We start from the raw sequence: 27,164 nt of genomic DNA on the forward strand, positions 1-27,164 counted from the left end.
CTCCAGACCAGGCAACATCCTGGTAAATCTCCTCTGCACCTTTTCCAATGCTTTCACATCCTTCTTGAAATATGGGGACCAGAACTGTACACAATATCTCTCTCTTTCTGCCACTATGGTTTTTCCTACATTCTACTTAATATTATTCTGATGTCATGATTAGATATTTTATTGTCAAGGGTCTCAAGCAGGCTGACTCTACTAACTACTGATTAGATATTTATTGTCAAGGGTCTCAAGCAGGCTGACTCTACTAACTATTAATTAAATATTTAGTGTCCTGTCCTAAATATTTATTGTCACTACCAGTCCCAACCTGACATGTTGATATTTAGCAGGTGAGGCTGACGTTATTAACTGTTATCCCACCCCACCATAGTGACCTTTCAGCCTCCAGCTTACTCTGCTAATTGGTGTGTGAGCATTCCACTATTCTTATCCCATCCTGCCATAGTGATCTTTTGATTGGTGTAGCATTCCACAGACCCCTTGCAACAGATTGTCAGTGGTCTACATGCTTTACCCGTTTCCATGCTTTCATGCTCTTTATTTTCCATAGTAGGTATGTACTTATCAAAGACCCCAGTAGCTGTTCCTTGCATGAGCTCCACCTTTCAAGTGTGTCTATCACCTGCAGTTACCTTCCCCATCCTATGCATCTTAAATCTTGCCTAATCACATCATAAATGACTTTCCCCAGTTATACTTCCTTCCCTGCGGAGTCTGCCTATCCTTGCCCATTGCTATTGTAAACCTAACCGAGTTATGGTCACTATCGCCAAATTGCTCACCTACCTCCAAATCTAACACCTGGCTGGGTTCATTCCCCAGTAACAAATCCAATATGGCATTGCCCCTTGTTGGGCTGTCTACATACTGTGTCAGAAAACCCTTCTGCACACATTGAACAAAAACTGACCCATCTAAACTACTTGAACTATAGTATTTCCAGTCAATATTGGGGAAGTTGAAGTCCTCCATAACAACTACCGTGTTACTCTAGCTCCTGTCGAGAAACATCTTTGTTATCGTTGCCTCTACATCTCTGGAACAATTCGGACGCCTGTAGAAAACTCCTAACAGGATGACCTCTCCTTTGCTGTTTCTAACCTCAGTGGATGAGTCCTGAAATGTTCTCTCAGAAATCTGCAACTAGTCCCTCCTCTAGCCATGTCTCCGAAATGGTCACAACATTGAAATCCCAGGTACCAACCCATGCTGCAAGTTCACCCACCTTGTTCCAGATGCTCCTGGCATTGAAGTACACTCATTTCAAACCAACACTGATTGTTGGTACCCTCTCGCGACCTTGTAAACCTATCCCTGACCTCACTGCCCTCAACCTCCTGTACACTGGAACTACAATTCAGGTACCCATCCCCCTCCTGCATTAGTTAAAACTCCTCCCCGAAGAGCCATAGCAAATTTACCCCAGGATATTGGTACCCCTCTGGTTCAGGTGAAGACCATCCTGTTTGTAGAGATCCCACCTTCCCCAGAAAGAGCTCCAATTATCCATGAATCCAAGACCTTCCCTCCTGCACCATCGCTGTAGCCACGTGTTTAGCTCTGCTGTCTCCCTGTTCCTCGCTTCACTTGCACATGGCAGGGGCAACAAACCAAGATGATAACTCTGTTCCTTCTAGCTCTAAGCTTCCAACCTAGCTTTCTGAATTTCTGTCTTGGGTCCCCACCTTTCTTCCTACCTATGTCATTGGTGCCCATGTGGACCACGACTTTGGGCTGCTCCCGCTACCCCTCCTCCTCAAGGATCCCGAAAACATGATCAGAGACATTATGAACCTTGGCACCTGGAAGGCAACAAACCAATCATGAGTCTGTCTAGTTCCCACAAAACCTCCTGTCTGTTCCCCCTAACCGTGGTGTCCCCAATGACTAAGGCTCTTCTTACCCCTTCCTTTCTGAGCAGCAGAGATAGACTCTGCACCAGAGATCTGTGCCCAATTGCTTACCAATGGTGAGTCGTTCCCCCACAACACTATACAAAACGGTATACTTGTTGTTGAGGGGAACCAGCTCAGGAGATCCCTGCACTGCCTGCCGGTTCCCTTTCCTACCCCTGATGCTAACCCATCTACCTTCTTCACGTGGCTGTGGAGTAACTACCTCCCTGTAACTCCTCTGAATAACCCCCTCCACCTCCTGAATGATCCAAAGTTTTTTTTTAAGATTCCCTACAGTGTGGAAACAGGCCCTTCGGCCCAACAAGTCCACACTGACCTTTGAAGAGCAACACACACATTCCCTTACATTTACCCATGACTAATCCACCTAACACTATAAGGGCAATTTAGCATGGGCAATTCACCTGATCTGCACATCTTTGGACTGTGGGAGGAAACTCACGCACACAGTGGGGAAAATGTGCAAACTCCACACAGATATTTGCCCGAGCCGGGAATCGAACTCAGGTCCCTGTCACTGTGAGGCAGCAATGGTAACCACTGAGTCACCGTGCTGCCCAAGTTCATCCAGCTCCAGCTCCAGCTCCAATTCCCTAACAGGGTTCTCGAGGAGCTGGACGTGGGTGCACTTCACACAAATGAAGTCAGCAGAGACAGTAGACGTGTCCCTTGCTCCCCACATGCTGCAGGAGGAACATTCAAATGCCCTAACCTTCATTCCCACTACTCTAAATTCCCAAATAGTCCGCTGAAAAAATGAAACACGAAAGAAAATACTTACCATCTTGCCAACCGACGCACAAAACTTTTTCTTACGGTTCGAGGAGGAGGATGGGCGGGCGACACTACCTGAGTGGTGTTTCGGGTAAAGCAACTGCCCAAATATATGACCTCGCCGACAGCCTCCTGCTCGACGCACCCGCACTTCCTGTTGCTGGATCAACAATGTGGCAAAAGAAAAGGTGCCAGTGTAGCTATGGAAGAAGGACTGTTTCACCTCAAGTCACATGGTCCATCTCTGACACCTCCCTCCCCTTCCTAGACCTCTCCGGTGACTGACCCAACACGAACGCCTATTTCAAACCCACTGACTCTAATTCCTCCCACTCACCTGCCCCGTTAAACACGCTTTCCCCTCCTCCCAATTCCTCTGCCTACACAGTATCTGCTCCTAGGAGGAGCAATTCCACTCCAGGACATGCCTGATACTCTCCTATTTCAAGGACCACAAGTTCCCCTTCCATGTGATTAACAATGCCCTCCATTGCAAATTCTCCACTTCCCACCACACCTCCACTTCCCGCAACACCTCCACTCCCCGCACCTCCAACAAAGATAGAATCTCCCTGGTCCTCGCATTTGACCCCATGAATCTCCAGATCCAGCACATAATCCTGCTCAATTTTTGCTATTTACAGACCCCACCACCAAAAATATATTTACCTCCCCACCCCATTTGCTTTCCGTGGAGAACACTTCCTCTGTGACTCCCTCGTTAGGTCTGTGCTCTCCACCAGCCCACCCCCCACACCCAGCACCTTCCCCTGCCACCGCACAAGGTACAAAGTCTCCGCCCACACCTTCCCCCTTTATCCAAGGCGCTAAAGGATAATTTCAAATCTGGCAGAGATTTTTCTCCACATCCTCCCACCTCGTATATTGCATCCATTGCTCTCAATGTGGTCTCCTCTACATTGAGGAGACCAAGCGCCAACTCGCAGAGCGGTTCAGGGAACATCTCTGATTTGCACGCACCAACCAATCCCTCCACATGTGGCCAACAACTTCAACCCCCCCACCCCCACCCTCACTCCTCCAAGAACATGCAAATCCTGGCCCGCCTCCAGGGCAAATAAAAGCCACTCGCCAACTGGAAGAATACCTCATCTTCCACCTCGGCACTGTACAACCACACGGCATCAACATTGGATTTACTAGTTTCCAAATCTCCCCTCCTCCCACCTCATCCCAGATCCAACCCTCCAACTTGGCAACGCCCTCTTGACCTACTTACTTGTCCATATTCCTTATTACCTATCCGCTCCACCCTCCCCACCAACCTATCACAATCGCCTCTTATCTGCATCCGCCTAGCGCCATCCCACCTACCTTTACCCCAGCCCCACCTCCATCACTTCTTTATGTCTCAGCACCCTTTCCCCTCCATGTTCCTGATGAAAGGGCTCATGCCTGAAATTTCAACTCTCCTCCTTCTTGGATGCTGCCTGACCTGCTGTGTTTTTACCAGCGCCATGTATTTCGACTCAGTCGCCAGAGCATAAGCCTGGTCACTGTCAGCAACGGCACCCACCCACCCCACCACCACTAGCACTACCCCTGTGCAGGGTTCAAGTGAAGCGCTGCGCTGAACACTTCTCCCCTGAATTCAGCTCCATCGAATGGCTGGCTCTGTACACTGCAGTTCCTGCACTAACCTCGTTCTCAGCAGCACTCTGGTGCAGCCGGATAATGTGCTGAAGCAGTGGTGGGTGATCGATTGGCTCAGCCCAGCAAAGGAGTAAAGGCCATAGATGACATACTCACCAGCCCTGTGTATTGAGTGAACCACAAGACATGGGGGAAATACTAAATGAGTATTTTGCATCAGTGTTTACTGTGGAGAAGGTTATGGAAGCTAGAGAACTTGGGGAAGTTAGTAGTGACATATTGAAAAATGTCCATATTAGGAGGAGGTGCTGGACGTCTTGAAACACATTAAGGTGGACGCATTAAATCCCCAGGACCCGATCAGCTGTACCCTAGAACTTTGTGAGAAGCGAGGGAAGTGCTTGCTGGGCCCCTTGTTAAGCTATTTGTATGATCGATAGCCACAGGTGAGGTGCCAGAAGGCTGGAAGTTGGCTAATCTTTTGCCACTATTTAAGAAAAGTGGTAATAAAAAGCCAGGGAGCTATAGACCAGTGAGTCTGATAGCAGTGGTGGGTAAGTTGCTCAAGGGGATTCTGAGGGATAGGATTTACATGTGTTTGGAAAGGCAAGGACTGATTATGGAGAGTCAACGTGGCTTTGTGCTTGGGAAATCTTATCTGAGTAACTTAATTGAGTTTTTTGAAGAAGTAACAAAGAGGTTTGATGAAGGCAGAGCGGTGGACATGATCAAAATGGACTTTGCTAAGGCAATCGACAAGGTAGACTGGTTAGCAAAGTTAGATCATATGTAATACAGGAAGAACTAGCCATTTGGTTACAGAACTGGCTTGAAGGTAGAAGACGGAGAATTGCTTTTCAGAGTGAATGCCTGTGATCAGTGGTGTGCCATATAAATGATTTGGATGTGAACATAGGAGATGTGCTTAATAAGTTTGCAGATGGCACCAAAATTGGTGATGTATTAGGTAAGGGGAATGGTTCCCTCTGAGCTGAGAGATGGAGTTTAATTTAGATAAATGTCAGGTGCATTTTGAAAAGGCAAATTAGAGCAGGACTTATACACTTCAAGATAAGGTCCTGGGGAGTGTTACTGAGACAAGAGACTTTGGAGTACAGGTTCATAGTTCCTTGAAAGTAGAGTTGTAGGCAGACAGGGTAATGAAGAAGGTGTTTGGTATGCTTGCCTTTATTGGTCAGAGCATTGAGCATCAGAGTTGGGAGGTCATGTTATGGCTGTACAGGGCATTGGTTAGTCCAATTTTAGAATACTGCATTCAAGTCTGGCCACCCTGCTATAGGAAGGATGTTGTGAAACTTGAAAGGGTTCAGGAAAGATTTATAAAGGTGTTGCTGGGGTTGGAGGGTTTGAGCTCTGGGGAGAGGCTGAATTGTTGGGGACGTTTTCCTTGAAACTTTGGAGACTTAGGGGTGACCTTATGAAGGTTTATAAAATCATGAGGGGCATAGTTAGGGTGAATAGCCAAGATCTTTCCCCAGGATAGCAGAGCCTAAAACTAGAGGCATAGGTTTGACGTGAAGGAGGGAAAGATATTAAAAGTACCTAACGAGTAACTACTTCATGTAGAGGGGAGTGCATGTATGGAATGAGTTGCCAGAGGAAGTGGTGAACCTTGGTACAATTACAACATTCAAAAGGCACCTGGATGGGTGCATGAATAGGAAGGATTTAGAGGGAGGTGGCAAATCAGACTAAATTAATTTGGGATATCTTGTCAGCATGGACCAGTTGGACTGCAGGGTTTGTTTCCATGCTGTGCAGCTCTGTGACTTTATGACTATCACTCTGACTAACAGTGCCGTACACCCACATTCTAGGTGCTCTTCCCCACCCCACATCCCGCTTCAGCACAGTAGTTGAAAACCACTAGCATAAAAACCCTTATTGAATTGCTTACCAATAACCTGCTCAGTCAAGCTCGTTTTGGTGTGCAGTTTGGTTCTGCCAGTCTCACTCTGCTCCTGACTTTCTAATAGTTCTGAATCAAGCATGGACAAAACAGTTGACCTCCAGAGATTAGGTGAGATTGAATGCCTCTGATAACAACATGGCATTCAACTGAGTTTGGCATCCCATAACCCAAGAAAGATTGGTGTCAATGGGAATCAGAGAGAAATCTTCACTCTTTGGAATCATGTCTGGAACAAAGAAAAATATTTGTCAATTTTGGAGAACAAAAGTTGAAGTCCAAAAACAGTATTGAAGGATTTCCTTAATGTCCCAGCTGAACCATCATGAGCTGCTTCCCACCATGATCAGATGTGGAAATGTTTGCTGATGATTCAACCATGTTTAGAACCACTTGTGACTCCTCAGAAGCTGAAGTAGCCTTTGTCGATATGCAGTGAGCAACATCCAGACTTGGACTGATTAGTGGCAAGTAACCATTAAATGCCTGGCAAGAACCATCTCTGGAAAGTATTGCCCTTGATATTCCTTGACATTATCATTGCTAATTTACCCACTGTCAATATCCTTGGGGTCACTAATGACTGGAAATTGAACTGGACTAGGTATGTAATTCTGTGACTACAAGAGCACAGTTAGAGGCTGGGAATACTGCAGCAAGTAACTCATCTCCTGACTCCCCAAAGCCTGTCTATCACCAAAAGACACTGGACCAAACTAGTGTCAAGCGACTCCCACATGCTGCAACTGTCCTGCCATCCTTGGTGTTCTCTAAGGAGCTGCACCACTTTCGTATTCAACTTTATATTTAGTTTTGTTTTTGTGTACTTTATTAACCTTACCACCAGCTGCTAAATTATTTTGAACCTTGGGAATAGAATAATTCCTATTCATCAAATATTCTCTAATTTAGCAGCAGATTCTCCTATCACAAAGTAAGAATCAGTTCTTGGAGGCTGGAAATACTAATAAGAAAACACCAGAGCAAGTCTCCCTCCCTCTGCTTAACTGTCTGAATTATTTAACTCTCGCTAAGTTAACTAGTTGTAAATGGTCTTAACACAAAAGACCTTTCTGACTTAGTAAATGAAGGTCCAGTTTCAGCTGGTCCTGAATTAAGCTGATGTTTAGTGGAACCCTTGGAAGAAAATCCTGCTTAAGGCTAACTACTAGAGAATTTAAACTGTGGATTTCAGTTTGCCAACTATAGAGTAAACTAGATTTGTACAAAATGCAAATTTGGACTTTCTTACTCAACAACTGCATGCACTCTGTCCTGGCAAGTTACCAGTGATGTGATTTGAAGGCAATTCTGTTTGTTTTAATGAATTCAGGCAAATTGGCAAAGTTAAAATATGTTTGAACAAATTGTAATTCTTAACTTCCTTTGTGTAAAATGAGATTCCTTCTTTAAGTTATGGGTATACAAGTAAAAAAGAAGCCAAAATCAGGATTTGACATTGTGGTCTAGTTATTTTCTTAACACACTATGTTGAACCTCAGTAGGGATATGTTCAGTGAGGAAAAAAGTATTATGTAAGAGTGATGAATGTTTAGATCAATTTACCAAGTGAAAAGGTGGCAGAGACCCACAGAGATATTCAAAAGTACAAAATATTGCAATATCGCTTTTGAGATGAGAGTTTGACAGAACAACAGTCTGAGTTATAGGGAGAGGTTGAATGAGCTCGGACTTCTTTCTTTAGAGTGTAGGAGACTGAGGGGGAATCTTATAGAAGTATATAAGGTAATGAGAGGCAGGGATAGAGTGAATGCACTCAGTCTTTTTCCCAGGCCTGGGGAATCGAGGACGAGACAGGATAGAATAAAAGGGAACCTGAGGAGCATATGTTTTATAGAGAGGGTGGTGTGTGTATGAGCTGCCAGTGGAAGTGATTGAGGTGGGTCATTAACAACATTTATAAGGCGTTTGGACAAATGCATGGATAGGAGAGATTTAGAAGGATATAGGCCAAGTATAGGGAAATGGGGTTAGCATTGGTGGTCATTTTGGTCGGCATGGACCTGACTCTGTGACTCCTAACAAATTGCCTTTCCTCAGTGTTAGGACTGCAGCTTTTCAGTTTATATATATTACTGAGCTACATGAAGGAACTGAGGACATTCTGGCTAGGTTTGCAGATAATGCAAAGATAGGTGGCGGGTCAGGTCATATTGAGGAGGCAAGGAGGCTGCAAAAGGATTTAGACAGGTTAGGAGAGTGGGCAAAGAAATGGCAGATGGGATACAATGCGGAAAAGTGAGAGGTCATGCACATTGGTAGGAAGAATAGAGGCAGACTATTTTCCAAATGGGGAGAAAATTCAGAAATCTTAAGTGCAAAGGGGCTTAGGAGTCCTAGGCCAGGCTTCTCTTAAGATCAACTTGCAGGTCATGTTGGTAGTTAGGAAGGCAAATACAATGTTGGCATTTATTTTGAGAGGACAGGAATATAAAACATGTACATCTGAGGCTTTATAAGGCTGTGGTCAGCTCACATTTACAATGTGAGCAATTCTGGGCCCCATACCTCAGAAAGGATATACTGGCCTTGGAGTGGGTCCAGAGGAGGTTCACAAGAATGCTACCAGGAATGAAAGGCTTAACATATGAGGAGCATTTGAGGACTCTGGGTCTATACTCAGTGGAGTTTAGAAGTATGACAGCCGGATCTAAATGAAACTTGGGTAATGGATAACTGTTTGAAAGGGGAAAAAACAGTCAGTGGAGGGATCCCTGAAAAACATGTATACCGTTTTGGTTACTGTTGAGGAGGGGAGTGACTTAACAGGGGCATGCAATGGGGTCCAGAGTCTGCCCCTCTTGCACAGAAGGGAAAGAGGAAAAGGAGGAGCGGTAGTCATTGGGGACTCAACAGTTAGAGGGTCAGATAGAAGGTTTTTTGGGAACGAATGAGACTCACAGTGTGTTGCCTCCCAGTTGCCAGGGTCCATGATGTCTCGGATTGTGTCTTTGGGGATTGTTCCTTTGTCCTGAAGGGAGAGGGTGACTAGCCCCAAGTCGTGATCCACGTAAGTACCATAGGTAGAAAGAGGGATAGGGATGTAAGGCAGGATTTCAGAGACTAGAGTGGAAGCTGAGAGCTGAAACAAACAGCGTTGTTATCTCTGGTTTGTTACCCGTGCCACGTGATAGCGAGGCAAGGAATAGGGAGAGATATCAGCTGAACACGTGGCTGCAGGGATGGTGCAGGAAGGAAAAGTTTCAGGTACATGGATAATTGGGGCTCATTCTGGGGAAAGTGGGACGTCTACAAACATGACAGTCTTCACTTGAACCAGAGGGGTACTAATATCCTGGGTGGGAAATTTGCTGGTGCTATTCAGGTGCATTTAAACTCGAACTCAGCAGGGGAATGGGAACCTGAGATAGTTCCAGTGCACAGGAGGATGAGAGTAGGGAGGACAGGGACAGGATTTCATGGTCACAGGAATGTGTTGGCAGACAGCAAGCTGGTTTAAAGTGTGTCTACTTCAGCACCAGAAGTAACCGAAATAAGATAGGTGAACTTGCAGCATGAATAGGTACCTGGGACTTCGATGTTGTAGCCATTTCGGAGACATGAATAGAGCAGGGCGAGGAATGAATGTTGCAGGTTTCAGGGTTTAGACTTTTCATTAAGAACAGCAAGGCGGTAAAAGGGGGAGGTGTGGCCTTGTAGCTATGTCTGAAAGAACCTTTGACGGAGACTCGTCTACTGAGGTAGTGTGGGCTGAGGTTAGAAACAGGAGAGGAGAGGTCACACTGCCGGGAGTTTTTTTATAGGCCTCCGCAAAGTTCCAGGGAGGTGGAAGAGAGAATTGGCAAAATGATTCTGTGCAGGAGTGAAAGGAACAGGGTGGACATTATGGGTGACTTTAACTATATCTCTAGTACGTCAGATGGATCAGTTTTTGTCCAATGTGTGCAGGAGGGTTTCCTGACACAGTATGTCGAAGGACTGACAAGAGGGGAGGCCACACTGGATCTGATGTTTGGTAATGAATCAGGCCGGGTGTTTGATTTAGTGGTGAGCACTGTGGACAGAGTGACCATAATTCAGTTATGTTTAGTTCTCAGCTATCTGGAAGAATAATAGGATGGTTATGAGAGGGGATTTTAACTTTCCAAACATAGACTGGGACTGCCATAGTGTTAAGGGTGTAGATGGAGAGGAATGTGTTAAGTGTGTTCAAGAAAATGTTCTGATTCAGTATGTGGATGTACCTACTAGAGAAGGTGCAAAACTTAACCTACTCTTGGGAAATAGGGCAGGGCAGGCGACTGAGGTGTCAGTGGGGGAGCACGTTGGGGCCAGCGACCATAATTCTATTAGATTTTAAATAGTGATGGAAAAGGATAGACCAGATCTAAAAGTTGAAGTTCTAAATTGGAGAAAGGCCAATTTTGACTGTATTAGGCAAGAATTTTGGAAAGCTGATTGGGGGGCTGATATTTGTAGGTAAAGGGACGGCTAGAAAATGGGAAGCGTTCAGAAATGAGATAACCAGAGACAGTATATTCCTGTTAGGGTGAAAGGAAAGGCTAGTAGGTATAGGGAGTGCTGGATGACTAAAAAAATTGAGGATTTGGTTAAGAAAAAGAAGGAAGTATATATAAGGTGTAGACAGGATAGATCGTGTGAATCCTTAGAAGAGTATAATGGAAGTAGGAGTATACTTAAGAGGGAAATCAGGAGGGCAAAAAGGGGACATGAGATAGCTTTGGCGCATAGAATTAAGGAGAATTCAAAGGGTTTTTACAAATACATTAAGGACAAAAAGATAACTAGGGAGAGAATGGGGCCCCTCCAAGATCTAGGAGAAAGTGAGGACTGCAGATGCTGGAGATCAGAGCTGAAAAATGTGTTGCTGGAAAAGCGCAGCAGGTCAGGCAGCATTCAAGGAGCAGGAGAATCGACGTTTTGGGCATAAGCCCTTCTTCAGGAATGAGGAGGGTGTGCCAAGCAGGCTAAGATAAAAGGTAGGGAGGAGGAGGGACTTGGGGAGGGGCGTTGGGAATGCAATAGGTGGAAGGAAGTTAAGGTGAGGGTGATAGGCCGGAGAGGGGGGTGGGGGCGGAGAGGTCGGGAAGAAGATTGCGGGTCAAGAAGGGTAAATAGGCAAAGTCTTTTTCCTGGGGTCGGGGAGTCCAGAACTAGAGGGCATAGGTTTAGGGTGAGAGGGGCAAGGTATAAAAGGGGCTAAGACACAGAGGGTGGTATGTGTATGGAATGAGCTGCCAGAGGAAGTGGTGGAGGCTGGTCCAATTGCAACATTTAAGAAACATTTGGATGGGTATATGAATAGGAAGGGCTTGGAGGGATATGGGCCGGGTGCTGGCAGGTGGGACTAGATTGCATTGGGATATCTGGTCAGCATGGACGGGTTGGACCAAAGGATCTGTATCTATGCTGTACATCTCTATGACTCTATGACTCTAGTGATGGAAAGGGATGGGTACTTACCACAGGGCAAGAGTTATAGATGGGGGAAGGACAATTACAATGTGATTAGTCAAGACGTAGGATGCATAGAATGGGGTAGCAAAATGAAGGGGATGAGGGCAATCTAAATGTGGAGCTGTTTTAAGAAACAGAGATTGTGTGTCCTTGATAGGTATGTCCCTGTCAGGCAGGGAGGAAATAAGGTAAGGGAACCATGGTTTACACAGGAATTGCATCTCTTGTTAAGCAGAAGAAGGAGGCTTATCTGACGATGAGACAAGATGGTTCAGATGAGGCAATAAAGAGTTACTGATTAGCTCGGAAGGATTTAAAGAGAGAGTTAAGAGCAAAGAGAGGGCATGAGCTGTCTTTAGAATGTAGAATAAAGGGAGAACCCGAAAGGTTTCTATAGGTGTGTGAGGAATAAAAAGAAGGATAGGAATAGGGCCAGTCACTCAGGAAAAGGAGAATATCGTAGAAGAGAAGAATGAGATACAAGATATTAGACTAGAAAGGATCGAAGTTAGTAAGGGAGAGGTGTTCTCAATTCTAGAAGGAATGAAACTAGACAAGTCCCCTGGGCTGGATGGGATTTATCCGATGATTCTCTGGGAAGCTAGGGAGGAGATGACGGAGCCTTTGGCTTTAATCTTTGAGTCATCTTTGTCTATAGGTTTAGTACCACAGGACTGGAAGATTGCAAATGTTGTGCCCTTGTTCAAGAAGGGCAGTAGAGGTGACCCAGGTAATTATAAAGCAGTAGCCTTACATCTATTATAGGAAAGGTTCTGAAAGGATTATAAGAGATAGGATTTATAATCATCTAGCAAGCAGCAATTTGATTTCAGATAGTCAACATGGTTTCGTCAAGGGCAGGTCGTGTCTCACAAACCTCATTGAGTTTTTTGAGAAGGTGACCAAGCATGTAGATGAGGGTAGGGCAGTTGACATGGTATGCATGGACTTCAGTAAAGCCTTTGATAGGGTTCCACATGCAGAAAATGCAGAGACGTGGGATTGAGGGTGATTTAGCAGTTTGGATTAGAAACTGGCTTTCTGAAAGAAGGCAATGTGTGGTGGTTGGTGGAAAATATTCAGCCTGGAGTCCGATTACTAGTGGTGTGCCACAAGGATCTATTTTGGGACCACTGCTGTTTGTCATTTTTATAAATGACTTAGACGCAGGCATAGGTGGATGGATTAGCAAATTCGCAGATGACACTAAAGTCAGTGGAGTAGTGGACAGTGTGGAAGAATGTTGCAGGTTGCCGGGGAACTTGGATAAACTGCAGAATTGGGCTGAGAGGTTGCAATGGAGTTCAGTGCAGCTAAATGTGAGGTGATGCACTTTGGGAAGAATGACAGGAAGGCAAAATACTGGGTCAATGGAAAGATTCTTGGTAGTGTGGATGTGCAGAGGGATCTTGGAGTCCATATACATAGATTCCTGAAAGTTGCCACCCAGGCTGATATTGCATACGGTGTTAGGTTTCATTGGTAGAGGGATTGAGTTCTGGAGCCGTAATGTCATGCTGTAACTATACAAAACGCTAGTGTGGTCGCACTTGGATTATTGTGTACAGTTCTGGTTGCCCCATTACAGGAAGGATGTAGAAGCATTGGAAAAGACGCAGAGGAGATTTACCAGGATGTTGCCTGGTCTGGAGGGAAGGTCTTATGAGGAAAGGCTGAGAGACTTGGGTCTGGAAAGAAGAAGGCTAAGAGGGGATTTGATGGAAACATACAAGATGATCAGAGGATTAGATCGGGTAGACAGTGAAACTCTTTTTCCTAGGATGATGATGTCTGCTTGTACGAGAGGGCATAACTACAAATTGAGGAGCAGTAGATTTAAGACAGATGTCAGAGGCAGTTCTTCACTTAGCGAGTTGTAAGGGCGTGGAATTCCCCACCTGCCAATGTAGTTAACTCAGCCACATTAGGGAGATTTAAACAATCCTTGGATAAGCACATGGATGATGATGGGATAGTGTTGTGGGATGAACTTAGGTTAGTTCACAGGTCGGCGCAACATCGAGGGCTGAAGAGCCTGTGCTGCGCTGTATTGTTCTATTTTCTAAACTTGCAGAATATTGTATGGCCTGGACAGAGTGGACTTTGGGTAGACTAGACTAGACTAGATTAGATTAGATTCTCTACAGTGTGGAAACAAGCCCTTCAGCCCAACAAGTCCACACCAACCCTCCGAAGAGTAACCCACCCAGACCCATTTCTCTCTGACGAACGCATCTAACCCTATGGGCAATTTAGCATGGCCAATTCACCTGACCTGCACATCTTTGGACTGTGGGAGGAAACCGGAGCACCCGGAGGAAATCCACGCAGACACTGGGTCCCTGGTGCTGTGAGACAGCAATGCTAATCACTGAGCCACTGTGCCGCCCTTATGTTTCCATTGGCAAGAGAGACAAGGACCAGAGGGCATAGCCTTAGAGTAGAGGGAAGACCTTTTCGAATGGAGGTAAAGAGAAACCTCTTCAACCAGTGAATCTATGGAATTCGTGGCCGCAGAATACTCTGGAGGCCAGCTCATTGACTATATTTAAAACTGAGATAGTTAGATTCTTGATTGTCAAGGGGATCAAAGGCTACAAGGAAAAAGGAGTTTAGAAATCTATCAGTCATAATTGAATGGCGAAGTAGACATGATAGGTCAAATGGCCTAATTTCTGCTCCTATGTCTTTTACTGCTATGGTGTGATATTTCTAATGCTATTTCTTGATTACAGTGAGATTCTTTTACTGATTTGCTTTTGCTTTCATTTTAAATGTTTGGAAAATGTGTCATCGAGTTACTTAATCATCACGAATGTGCAAAATTGAGCAAAAGTAAATCATGTTTTTCTGATGTAGATCAGTGTAAAAAGCACAAACTACAAAATTTGTATGTATTTGCACGGTCACTAACACATCATCTTTTGTGACATTCAGGTGCAGAAACAGGAAGTTGCAATGGAAGTTCTACACCAAGATCTAGAACAGGCAAATGATGAGCTCGAGCGGCTTAATTCAAGCCACTTGGAGGAGCGAGCCCACCTGATTGATGATCTACAAAGCTGTGAAAGAGAGATTGACCTGCTTAAAGAGACAATTGCGGAGAAGGCACATGAATTGACTGACCTCTTTAAGACTGTGGCAGAATATTCAGAGCATAATAAAACACTGAAAGAGCAAAATAAATGTAAGGAGCAGGAGGTAGGAGAACTTCGAGCAGCCTTAGAAAAGGTTGAAATGGATATCATGCTACTGAGGAAAACTCAATCTGTTGATGACCAGACCACGAATGCTAGCATTTCTGCACTTGTAGATCAACTTTCTCAGATTGAGTCTGAACTCAGCAATGCTAGGAGTGAAGATGAAACAAAGGGGAAAGAAATTGTATCCTTATTGAAGCAGATTGGAGAAAATAATAACACAATTCAAGGTCTACATTCAGAATTACAGAAGCAGAAACAATCAGCTAAAGCTCATCTTGTGGATTGTAGTGCTCAGATATCCTTACTTGAAAATAAGATCATCATAGCCACACAACAGCTTCAAGAAACAAATGCTGCAAACCAACAAGAAATTGAATCTCTCAAGGCTCAGTTGATCGAAAGCAGCTTGGCAAAAGGGAGACTTGACCGTTCTCTCCGAGAGAAGGAGGAAAAAGAACAATGTTTGGAGAATGAGATGAAAACTTTGAAGAATCAGTGCAACAATCTGATATCTGACACTGTTGGAAAAAAGGAGGAGTTGACAAAGTTGTCTAAGAAATTTGCTGAACATAAAGAAGAAGCTGAAATCCGACTGCAGGAGAAGATGGATCTTGTTGCCTCTTTGGAGAAGAAGCTTCAAGCTATTCAAGAAACCAATTCTCAACTAGTCCAAGAAGTACAGGCTAAAGAAATTGAAAGGCAAGATTTGAAAAATCAGATAGATGAGATGACCGGATCACTTGATAACTTAAAAAAGCAAACACAAGAACTTAATGAAACAAATGGGCAGCTGCAGGCAACAGTAAAAGAGCAAGTTCAAAGTCTTTCAGAGCAAGCTAAACTTCTGTCTGAATCAAATGAAAGAGTTGCTAATCATTTGGAGGTTGAGTTCAATTTGGAGCATCAGATAAAAGAGCTGAGCATTAAAAATGAAAATCTCAAGGAAATTGTCAATATGAAAGAAGATGAGCTTTTCAATAAAAATGATGTTATTCAACAGTTAGAAAAAGGAATAGCTTCCAAAGAAGAGCAGACTTTACAGTACATAAGTACAATTTCTCAACTTCAAATAGATAAAGAATCTATAGTTCCAAAACTAGAACTTCTGAAAATGTTGGAACAGAAGGAAGTAACGGTCGAAGAGCAATTACGTGAAAAAATAGATGAGTGTGACTTTCTGAAAAATCAAATTCTAGAAAATCAGAAAACCACTGAGCAGGTTCGAGGGCAACTGCAGTCCTTGACAGTTCAGCTTGGAGAACTTCGTCTTTTACTCGCTGAAAGGGAGGATTCGTTAAGCAATAAAATTACGGAATGCATCTCTCTCCAAAACCAGCTTCACGAAGGACAAGAGACGTTGATGCGGCTACAAGATCAAATTCAGGATTCCAATATTGAACTTGAAGTCAAGGATGTAGCTTTAAAACAAAAGCTATCTGAGTGCGATGGCCTGCAGAAAACACTAAGCCAGCAACAACTTACCACTAAAAGCTTAGAGAGTCAAGTGCATGCATTGACAGAAGAAACGGAAAAACTCAGACAACTATTAGAAAATAGACAGTCGCTCCTAAGTAATAAGTCCAACGAATGTCATGTACTGCAAGGTCAGCTTGACCAGAAAGCCGATATAATTGTATCCTTGCAAAAACAAATGGAAGCACTGACTGTTGATAAACAATGCCTTCAGAGTGAAAGTAAAGAGCTGCAACTGTCTTTAAATAAATGGACTGCTGAGCACAATCAACTGCTGATTAAAGCAAATAACTGTGAGTCTGTGGCTGCCTTTGCACAGGATCAGGCAAAAATTCTTGTCATTGAAAATCAGAAACTTAAAGAAAACCTTGAAAATGTGAACTCTACACTATGCAGTAAAACAGATGAGGTTGCAGCTCTCCAGGCCTTACTGTCACAAAAGGTGGGAATGGTAACCTCGCTGAATGAAAATGTCAGTACCATGGATGTTGGCAATGGGAAATTTACATTGAATCTTGAAGGGAAACAAATTTCATCAAATCGGCAGGCAATTTTGTTGCAACAGGAGCAAGGCAAAGTCTTGCAGGAGGACAGGCAGATGAGTAAATATGTGCAGATAATTTCGCATTTACAAGCTCAGTTGCAAATGATCACATCTGAAGCTGCTCAGTTTAAACAGATGCTGCAAGAGAAAGAGAGCGCTCTTCAACAGAAAGCTGACTTAGGTGGAGAGCTTGAGAAAATAACTGCTGAGCATGAAGCATTAAAATTGCAATCTATGGAAAATATGGAAACCATTTTGAAACTTCAAAACCAAATCCAGGCCACGACTTCTAAAACATACGAATTAAAATGCAGCATTGAGGAAAGAGACAAGTTGCTGGCCTGTAAAGTTGATGAGTGTGTCAAAGTCAAAGCAGTACTTTCTGAAACAGAGGGTATAATTTCACAACTTCAAGAGCAACTGGCAGCTGCCAACACTGAAGTTGAACAACTGAGGACTACTGTGCAGGAAAAAGAGATGATGGTACAGCAGATCAAGGAAAATACTGCAACTTGCAATGAAGCATTAATGTTAAAGATACAAACTAAGGAAACTGAATATTCAGCACTTAACGAAAAGTTTAATAATCTTAAACATTTATTTTCACAATGTAATAATCAAATAAACCAACAGAATTCAGAAATAAGCCAACTGAAAGAAGTTCTGGTGCAAAAGGAAGCTTCAGTTTTAGAGGAGAGAAACCTTGTCAGGAAATGGCAAGACCGGGCAAATGAGTGTGATTTTCTGAAATTGGCATTCACTGAGAGTAGAGAGAAGGTTTCTCAACTCCAGAATGAAGTGCAGAACCTGTTGTCTGAGTCAAAGCAACTTGAGGAATTACTGCATGAAAAAGAAACTGCTTTTAGCCACCTGCAGGAAAGGTATGCTGCGCAGTCTGAACAGTTTGAGGAATTCCGTGAAATGCTTCGTGTGAAGGAGCAAGAAATAACAGAACTTCAGGCAGCACTTTGTACAAAGGATGTCAATATTCAAGTCATAGAAAGTAATGTGAGTGCTTTGATGATTGAAGTTAAGTCATTAAAAGAGGAACTGCAGAAGAGTCAGGTATCACTAACTGACTACAGGAATGTTATACAGCAAAAAGATGAAATGTTTGCTATCAATCAGAGGAACATGGAGAGTCAGATTGTAACTCTAGAAGAACAAAAAATCCAATATAAAGAAGCTGCAGAACGACTTGACATGATTAATCAGGATTTAAAACAGAATGCACTAATCCTTCAGAAGAAATATTTGGATCAGACACATCACATTGAGAAACTTGACTCAAAGCTGAAGGCTTCAATTGAAAAATCTGCTGAAGACTACCAAGAGAAAGCAGCATTGATTGAACATCTTTATCAGCAGAGTGATCAACTTATAAAAGAGAATTCACAATTGGTTCACCAGATTAAAGTGATGAAGATGGAAAAGGAACAAACGAGTGTCCCATATCAGCAGAAAGCAAATGAATTGCAGGTGCTTGAAGAAAAGCTTGCAACAATGTGTGATATCAGGGAAAAACTTGATATTTCGCAGCGCTTGAAAGATGAAACTGGATCTCTTCAAAACCAGGTCAGTGTTAAATCAGAACAAATAGCAAAACTGAAACTGGAAGTTCAAAAATTAGAGGAAAAGCTGACCGAGTCGGAAAGGAAGTCATTAGAATTTGGTAGGGAAACTGAGAAAAATAATCTGCTAACGGAGAAATTGAGCAATTTAGCAAATCAACTAGAGTTGAAAGATGTTAAAATAGATAGTTTACAAAAGGCACTAGATAATTTGCAAGAGCAACTTTGTGAGCAGTCGTCTGTTTTAAAAACCAGTTCAAGTCGTCTGAAAGAGCAAGAAGTGTTGGCATCAAATTTCAGTCAACAAGTTGTTGAGAAACAATCCAAACTGGATGAATTGTCAGCTTTGGTTTTAAGCACCGAATCTGCTGTTACTGAGTTAAAGCAAACTCTATCTGAGAAAGAAAAAGAAGTTGAAAGTTTGCAAAATAGTCTTTCAGCAAGTGAAAAGCGAGGTTCAGAAATTACAGGAAGCATGGGCGATAAAATAAAATCCTTTGGAGAAGAAAAGCTCTCGCTCTGTAATGAGCTCAAACAAACTGAATTAAATCATCATTTGGAACTAGAAGCTTTACAACAAGTAGCTGATCTTCAAAAGGTACAATCACAAGGTGTACTAAGAGAAAAGCAGCCCCTTTTAGATGAAAATATCCAACAAAGTAATTCAGCACAAGAGCAGATCAGTGCTTTGGAGGAAGAACTTAACAAAAAGTCCCAACAGTTGGAGGATGCAGTCAAGGAAGGGCCTCAGCATTTTGATTCCTTGCAAAAGAAGGAACGAGCAGCACACTTATTGACTATGCAAGTGAACCAACACCAAGAGTTGGAAATTTCTCTCAGCCAGCAGCTGAGAGAAAAGAAAGCTTCAACTGCGCAGCTTACAGAATCCATATCAAAGGAAATGGTTACAGCAGCAGAAGAAGAAAAACCTTTGGCTGGTCAAATACAAGAGCTTAAGGTTCAGCACCACGTTTCTAATGAAAAGATAGACAGGCTTACAGATGAACTAGCCAAATATAAGAAACAACTAGAAGAGCAAGAAATTCTTCTGAATGCAAAAGAAACCCAATACCATGGCATTGCTGCTGAAAATGAACAGTTACTTTCACAAACAGAAATACTTGCAAAGGAAAGGGACCTACTCAAAAAGAAATTTCAAGCTGCACTAATAACTAGAAGGGATTTGATGAAGAAAGTTCAAGAGTTGCAGCAAGGAGCCATTGGCAAAGAGAAGGATCAGCAGATCACAGAAATGCAGCATAATTACAGAATGCTTGAAAGTCAGACACAAGAGTTGACCTCAGAAGTAACAATTAGTCAGAAACAAATTAAACAGCTTGAATCACATCTTGAAGTCCTAAAACAACAGTTGGTGGAAAAGGACAGTGATATAAATATTCTGAGTGAGACCCTTTCCAAAAAAGAAACTGATCTAGAACAATTGGAAGAAAAGTTCAATAAATGTGAAATGGAACAAGAAGCCCTGTCTGTGGAATTGCTTCAAACTGTTCAACAGAAAGATTCCTCAATTGCAGAACTCCAGGCTGTTTTAAAAGACAAAGCGAAAGCATTTGAAGATGAGCGCTGTCAACTTATTTCAGATCTTGAGAAAATTAAAAGTTCTTTACCAAAACAAACAGAGTGTTCGAACACTGAATCACCTGGTAGAAACGAGGATCCTGGGTATGGTAATATTGGTGTCATGGAGATCATTGAACAGGTAAATGTGCTCAAACAAGAAAAGGAGCAGTTACAAAAGAAACTTCAGGCAGCTCTTTTGGCTCGAAAAGAAGCTATCAAGAAGCTTCATGAGAAGGATAAACACCATAAAGAGCAGTTGTCCCTACAGAAGGAGGAATACAGTCACATTTCAGAAATGTATTTTGTGCAAACCAAAGAGTTAGAAAATGTGAAAGGAGAACTAGCTGCACTCCACCAAACACATCAAACAAAGCTAACAGAGTTTGAATGTAATAGAGAACTGACAGGGACTCTGCAAGAGCAGTTGCAATCTGTCACTGTTGCACTTAATGACAAAGAAAAGGTATTAGAACAGCTTAAAATTCAGCTTGAGGAACAGAATAGCAAAATGCTTGCTGCCTTAAGTCAGCAAGATGAAGTTCAGATCCTTGAAAAGAAATTAACAAGCATGGTTTCCTCATTAGCAGTTAAGGATACTGATTTGAAAAGCCTTCTAACTGAGAACGACCAACTTCAACAAGAGAAAACAAAACTAATATCAGAGTTAGGGAGCGCACAAGTTAGGATTGTTGAAACATCAGAAGAAACCCGAGTGATAAAGCATTCTCTAACCAGTCTTGAATGTCAGTACCAAGAGGAAAAGGAGCTCAAGGCTACAGAGATTAATTGGCTTCAAAATCAGTGTCGTTCAATACAAGCCGAAGCTGAAAGCCTCAAAGTTGCCCTGGAGGGAGCACTAAAAGATAAAGAAAATTATTCCCATACTCTAGAAAATTCAGCTAAAGATATTGCTTGTCTCAAAACACAGCTGTTGGATTTACAAGGAGAGAAAGATCAGATTCAAGCACAGCTTGATTTTTTTCAGGGGGAGAATGCAGAAGTCAAATCAATATTGCAGCAAGCTTCCCAGTATCAAAAAGTACACGAAGAAGAGAAGCTGCATACACAATTGTTGTCTGCGCAATCAGAGCTAGCAAAGATGCATGAGAGTTTACAAAAACGGAATGACACCATCGAGACATTGGAGTGTACATTGTCTGCAAAAGAGAAGCTCCTAGAAGAACTGAAATTGCAAGTTAAAAAGCAATTATTTTATGAAACAGAAAAAGAAAGAGGAAAGACTTCGACCATTGAAGTTCAACAGAAGGCAGCAGACAATTCTGAAGAGTGCAGGTCTAAAGAACTGACTCAACGAAAGCTACAAGCCGCGCTAATATCCCGGAAAGAAGCCCTGAAAGAAAATAAAGCCCTTAAGCATGATGTTAATGCTTTAACATCAGAAAAAGAAGTTCTTATTTCCAAGATTTCTACCCTTGAAATAAGCTTAGTTGATGTAAAGAAACAACTGGAGCTTTTACAACAAGCAATTTCAACACATCATGAAGAGAAGACTATGCTTCTTTCTGAAGTAGATGCAATATTTGCAGAAAAACAGAACTTAAATGCTGCATATGAAAGTCTAAAGCTTACTCTAGAAATGGTAACAGAAGAGAAGCAAGACCTTTCTCACCAGCTGGATTCATTGAAATATTCTCAGGCACCGGAGCTGTCAGAGTTGAAAGCAAAATATGATGAACTAAAGCATGAATATGAATCCCTTTTACAGTCCTATGAAAACATTGGAAATGAAATGGATAAAATGAGACAGATAGTTGAAACAACCAGAAAGGAAAAGCAAGAGATTGTTTACAAATTCCGTGAAGTTGAGGCTAAGAATCAACATATTGAGAAACAACTCGAGGAGGTGAGTGATCACAATGATAAAATGAAGGACAAAATGAGAAAGCTTGCAAAATCCAAACAGCAGAGAGTTCAGGAACTTGAAGAGGAAATTGAAAGAATCAACACTGAGTTGCAAGCTATTTCTACAAATCAAAGTCTCACAAATGAATTGTCTGTTCAGTACAATCAACTCAGAGAGGAAAACAATTTGCTAAAGCAAAACTATGAGGAGCTTAAGTCAGAATTTTATAAAACTCAGAAGGAAAATGAGCATTTACTGAAAAAACTTAACACATCTACATCTATATTTGATGAGCTACAGTCCAAAGAGACATTTCATTCGTCTGAGTTACGCTCCAAAATTGATGATAAATCCCAAATAAATGAGTCATTATCTTCAGGCAAACAAACGTTGGAGGCTGAGGACAGAACAATTCAAGGTGTGGAGCAAGCAAGGCAACTACTGTCTGAGAAATTAAAACAGCTGAAGTTATATCACAAGATGGAGAGCCATGAAAAAGAAGATGTAATTATAGAACTTCAAGTAGTGAAAGGATATCAGCAGGAGATTGTGAACTTAAATGAAAAAGTAAAAATTTTAGAAGATGATAAATCCCTTCTCCAAGAAGAACTTGAAAATGCTCAAGAAATGTCTGACAAGGTCAAAAATGAAAAAGAGTATCTGGAGGCAGAGTTACTTAAAAACGCGGAAAAACTTGATCAGTTAACAGAAACACTGAAGACACTTAATGTACAAAATAATTCGCTTATCAGTGAATTGGACAGCTTCAGACAAGAGAAATGCCAGTTGGTCAAAGCAAAGGAAGACCAGGAAATAAAATGGGTAAAAGAATTTGAGGAGAAGCTCCGGTCTGCTCAGAGAGGTAAAGTCAGGTCCAATGGTGAAACCAAACAATTGCAAGAACTGTTAAAAGAGAAACAACAGGAAATAAATCAGTTACAGAAGGACTGCATCAAATACCAGGAGCTCATTTTGGACTTGGAACGATCAGTCAAAGCATCTGAGTCTGCTTGTGAAGAACTGCATAATAAACTAGAGTGCGCAACTGCAAAAGTCTCCAAATCTGAAGAGCAAATCAGAATTGTCCAAGAAGAGCTTTCTTCTTATAAAGTTTTGCTCCGCAGTGCCAAAAGTGAAGCTGATGGTATTCAGGCACAGTGTTTAGAATTAACGGAAGAGCTACAAAAAAAAGAAGAGAAAGCAAAAGCCCAAATTACTGAAAAAGAGAAGAAATTCCTTGTGACTTTGGAGCAGCAGAAAACACTTCATCAAAAAGAAATAGTCAGTTACCAGGACAAACTAGATTTGTTGGAGCGTGATAAAGATAGGGTGGTTGCAGAGCTCTTGGAAGTACAGGCTGAACAAAATGGCCGTGACCTACTCATTAAAAAGCTTCAAGGTGAGCTAAATAGTAATTTGGCAAATTTGGCAGCTTTTGCAAAATGTATGTCCTCTCTTCAAGATGACAGAGATAGAATTATTGAAGAAAGCAAAAAATGGGAAACTCGATTCCAAGATGCCATCCAAAATAAAGAACATCAAGTGCGAGCAAAGGAAGAAATGTTACAGAAACTTGATGATGAAATCAAGCAAAAATCTTTTGATGTTCAAGAGCTCCAACATAGATCTTTAAAGTTAGAGCAGACAATAAATGAACTTACTGTGAGCAGCAAAGATGCAGAGGTGAAACATCAGAATGAATTGGTTAATATGAAAGAACTTATTTGCAAACATTCTGAAAAACTTGAAGAGATGGAGAGATTGTTAAAAGAGAAAGAAGTAGCCTTGAGCAAATTGTTGCAAGAGAATAATGACTTAAGCACACAGCTTTCTGATATGAGCCATTCTGTGACCAAATTGAAAATAACTGAGCAAATGCTGGAAAAAAGTCTGGCAGAGAAACAATCCGAAAGTCGCCAGCTTCTGTCTGAAAATGAAAAATTAAGTGCTGACCTGGAGAAGCAAAATGCTATTTCCCAGCAGCTGAAGCTAATGCTAAGCAATAAGGACACGGAGATTTCAAAACTCATTTCATCAAAAGAAGGTGAAATTTCAGAGTATATAGTAGAATTACAGCAACAATATAAAACACATATGGAGGTCAGTGAGAATAAGTTGAAGGTTTTCCAGCATGATAGCTGTAAAGCATCTAGTGAAGTCAAAGAATTGCAGATGCAGGTCGATAAAAGCAGAGAAGACAAAGACAAAGCAATTGCCAAAATAGATGCATTTACAAAATCCATGGCCTCTCTTCAAGATGATAGAGACCGTATCTTATCCGAATATACACAACTTGAACAACGCCACCTTGATATGCTAAGTCAGAAGGATGGTTTTATTCAGGAGAGTGCAACTGAAAACAATGAACTTAAGCAAGAGATCAGAAGTTTGCTCAACCAAATGGATGACCTTAATTCTGAAAATGCAATGCTTAGAGCACAATTGATTCAGTACAGGGAGGAACTTAACCAGGTATTGTCCTTGAAAGATAATCAGTTGAAGGAGCTACTTCAAAAGCAACTCCAGCAAATTAAGAATCTTGAGATTGAAAAAAGCAATATTGAAAAACAATGGAAAGAAGCACAGAAATCTCTTGAAAAATGCAATGAAAGCATCAATTCCTTACAAGCAGAAAACAAGCAAATTATGGCACAAATGATCGAACTTAAGATTGCCCCTTTACACACACAAGACAAATCAGAAACAAATGAGAGAAAGTTAATTCTGGAACTTCAACAGAAACTTAAATGTATAACTCTGGAATATGATGAACTAAAAAAGGATTTCGATGTTAAAACAACCATTTTAGAGGAACTTGAAAACAAATGCATTGATGTTGACGGTCTGACGAAGTCAGAGACTGGGTTCAAAGTCACTGAAAAAGCAGTTGAAGTTGTACAGGAAAGAACTCAAGAAAAACTGGTTGGATCATCAAATGATTTGGTGAGTGACCAAAAACATTGGGATACCATACATCAGAATAAGGAGCTGACTTCTCAGACGGAATCTTTTGAGAAAGCAGTGATAGCTCCACAGAGTGAAAGAGACAACAAGCACTTAGAGGATATCCAGCAACTCCAAATCAAGCATCCAAATGAACATAAGATAGAACATGATGGAGTTCACTGTTTTGTGCAACTTCAAGCCCTATTTTAGAACTGGCCATAACATTTTTGTAAAGTGAAATGCTTTTTGAATTGGAGCCATGTAATGATACAGAGTAATGTGGCTGCCTCGCAAAAAATGGGTTTATCAGAGAACCAATGTCAGGTGCTTCAATGAAAATATGAAATATGAAATAGCTTTGAGTCAGGACTTGCTGTGTAGTGAGCAAATTTTTTATCATAGAATCATAGAAACCCTACAGTGTGGAAATAGGCCCTTCAGCCCAACAAGCCCCACACCGACCCTCCGAAGAGTAACCGACCCAGACCCATTCCATTACCCTATTATCCTATATTTACACTTGACTAATGCACCTAACCTACACATCCATGAACACTATGGGCAATTTACTATGGCCAATTCACCTAACTTGAACATCTTTGGATTGTGGGAGGAAACCGGAGCAGACACTGGGAGAATGTGTGAACTCCACACAGCCAGTCACCCGAGATTGGAATCGAACCCGGTCCCTGGTGCTGTGAGGCAGCAGTGCTAGCCACTGTGCCACCCCCCAAATGTATAAAGACAATGGATGGGATCAGTATGCAAGCTGTAACATGTTTTACATTCATGCTTACATAAAAAATTGAAGAATACTTTTACTTGTTTTGCAGTTAAAAGTGGCGGTTTGCCTTAAAGACCAGAATTTATGTAACAGCAACTCTGAGATAAAATGGCTTAGAAATAAAATTGAAGAACTGGAAAAACTACTTCAAGCAAAGTTGCAAGAACAGACTGAACAAGATATTTCTTCCTTCCAGAATGAGATGGCTGAGCTAAGGTTTATTTTTATTATTTGTTTTAAATTTCAGTTTGAGTAAGAAAGTTGCAGTTATATAATGCCACAGAACATCCCAAAGTACCTTGCAACCAATGAATTACTGTAAATGTGTAGTTTATGCATGTTACTGCAGCAGTCCACTTGCATGCAGAGAGGCCCCACCAGTAGCAAATGAGTAAGCGGCTTTTTTGAAAGTTGTTTGTTGTATGCAAAATATTGACCAGAGTGTCTGCAATTTGTCTTCGCTTAATACCATAAGATCTTTTTCATCCACTTAAGAAGTTAATGGACTGTTAGCTTATTCAGAGAACAAAGCCACCAACAAAATTGCTGTCCCTTTGCACTGCACCCGAATATCAGCCTGGAGCCCATAATTTGATGTTCAGCAATTTTATGTGGGCAAGGGTAAATTCACTGTTCAGGTCGAGTTAATTTTTAGATTAATTTTTGTAATCTATTGTTAGTTATTACCATAAATCAACTTATGGAGAGGTGAAACAAAAACAAATTGCTGGAGAAATATAGCAGGTCTCGTACATTCTGTGGAGAGAGCAATAGCAAAAGTGTTTCAAGTCCAGTGACCCTTCTTCAGGACACTAAATTTCACTTTGTGTTATGGAGAGGTGATTTTAGTCTTTAGTTTAATTTTGGGACTAAACAGTCTAATTGGTTTGTATCTCTTTTTACAGTTTGTATTTGAGTGTTAGTTTTTTCTAAAGACAGTGCTGGTTGAATAATGGCTGTGTCTTTTGTAGATTTGCATGAAATCAATTGTTTGATTAAAATGATACATCACTATTTTACCTTTTAGATCAGAGAAGACCTTACTGCTTTCAGAGTCTACAGCTACAAAAGAACAATACCTCTTAAAAGTGGCTGACCATAATAGACAATTTACTGAATTGAGCAAGTTGAACCAGGAAGTTTGGACTAGTGACCTAGCAAATATAAATACTGTGCAGCAGATGAAGGTAAGATTTTAAATACTCTTTTGCATTTGTTTGGTTATTTGACTCATTTTAAGGATGGATGGCTTTCCCAATGGAGGTTTCCGTCATAGAGTCATGCAGCATAGGAACAGAAACTTGGTCCAACTCATCCATGCTGATTGAGTTTAGTCCTGCATTTGCCCGCTTTTGACCCATATCTGTCTCGGGGCTGATCCATTCCTGATGAAGGGCTTTTACCCGAAACGTCGATTTTCCTGCTCCTCGGATGCTGTCTGACCTGCTGTGTTTTTCCATCACTACTCTAACCTTGACTCATATCCGTCAAAACT

General features: G+C 41.8%; 1 protein-coding gene across 10 annotated transcripts in view; it reads left to right on the forward strand.

Moving 5' to 3' along the window:
* Window positions 1–27,164, forward strand: part of LOC122554676 (uncharacterized) — a 282,146-nt gene that overhangs the window by 220,176 nt on the left and 34,806 nt on the right. For all 10 annotated transcript variants that reach the window (XM_087996227.1, XM_087996232.1, XM_087996228.1 and 7 more), the window contains 3 exons: window positions 14,641–24,882; window positions 25,719–25,885; window positions 26,697–26,856. In XM_087996227.1, the coding sequence (XP_087852353.1) occupies window positions 14,641–24,882; window positions 25,719–25,885; window positions 26,697–26,856 (10,569 nt within the window). The remainder of the gene's footprint in view (window positions 1–14,640; window positions 24,883–25,718; window positions 25,886–26,696; window positions 26,857–27,164) is intronic.

Source organism: Chiloscyllium plagiosum, unplaced genomic scaffold (assembly GCF_037043375.1).
Source record: "Chiloscyllium plagiosum isolate Xiang-an unplaced genomic scaffold, Cpla_swu_hap1 HiC_scaffold_18, whole genome shotgun sequence".
Classification (NCBI taxonomy): Eukaryota; Metazoa; Chordata; class Chondrichthyes; order Orectolobiformes; family Hemiscylliidae; genus Chiloscyllium; species Chiloscyllium plagiosum.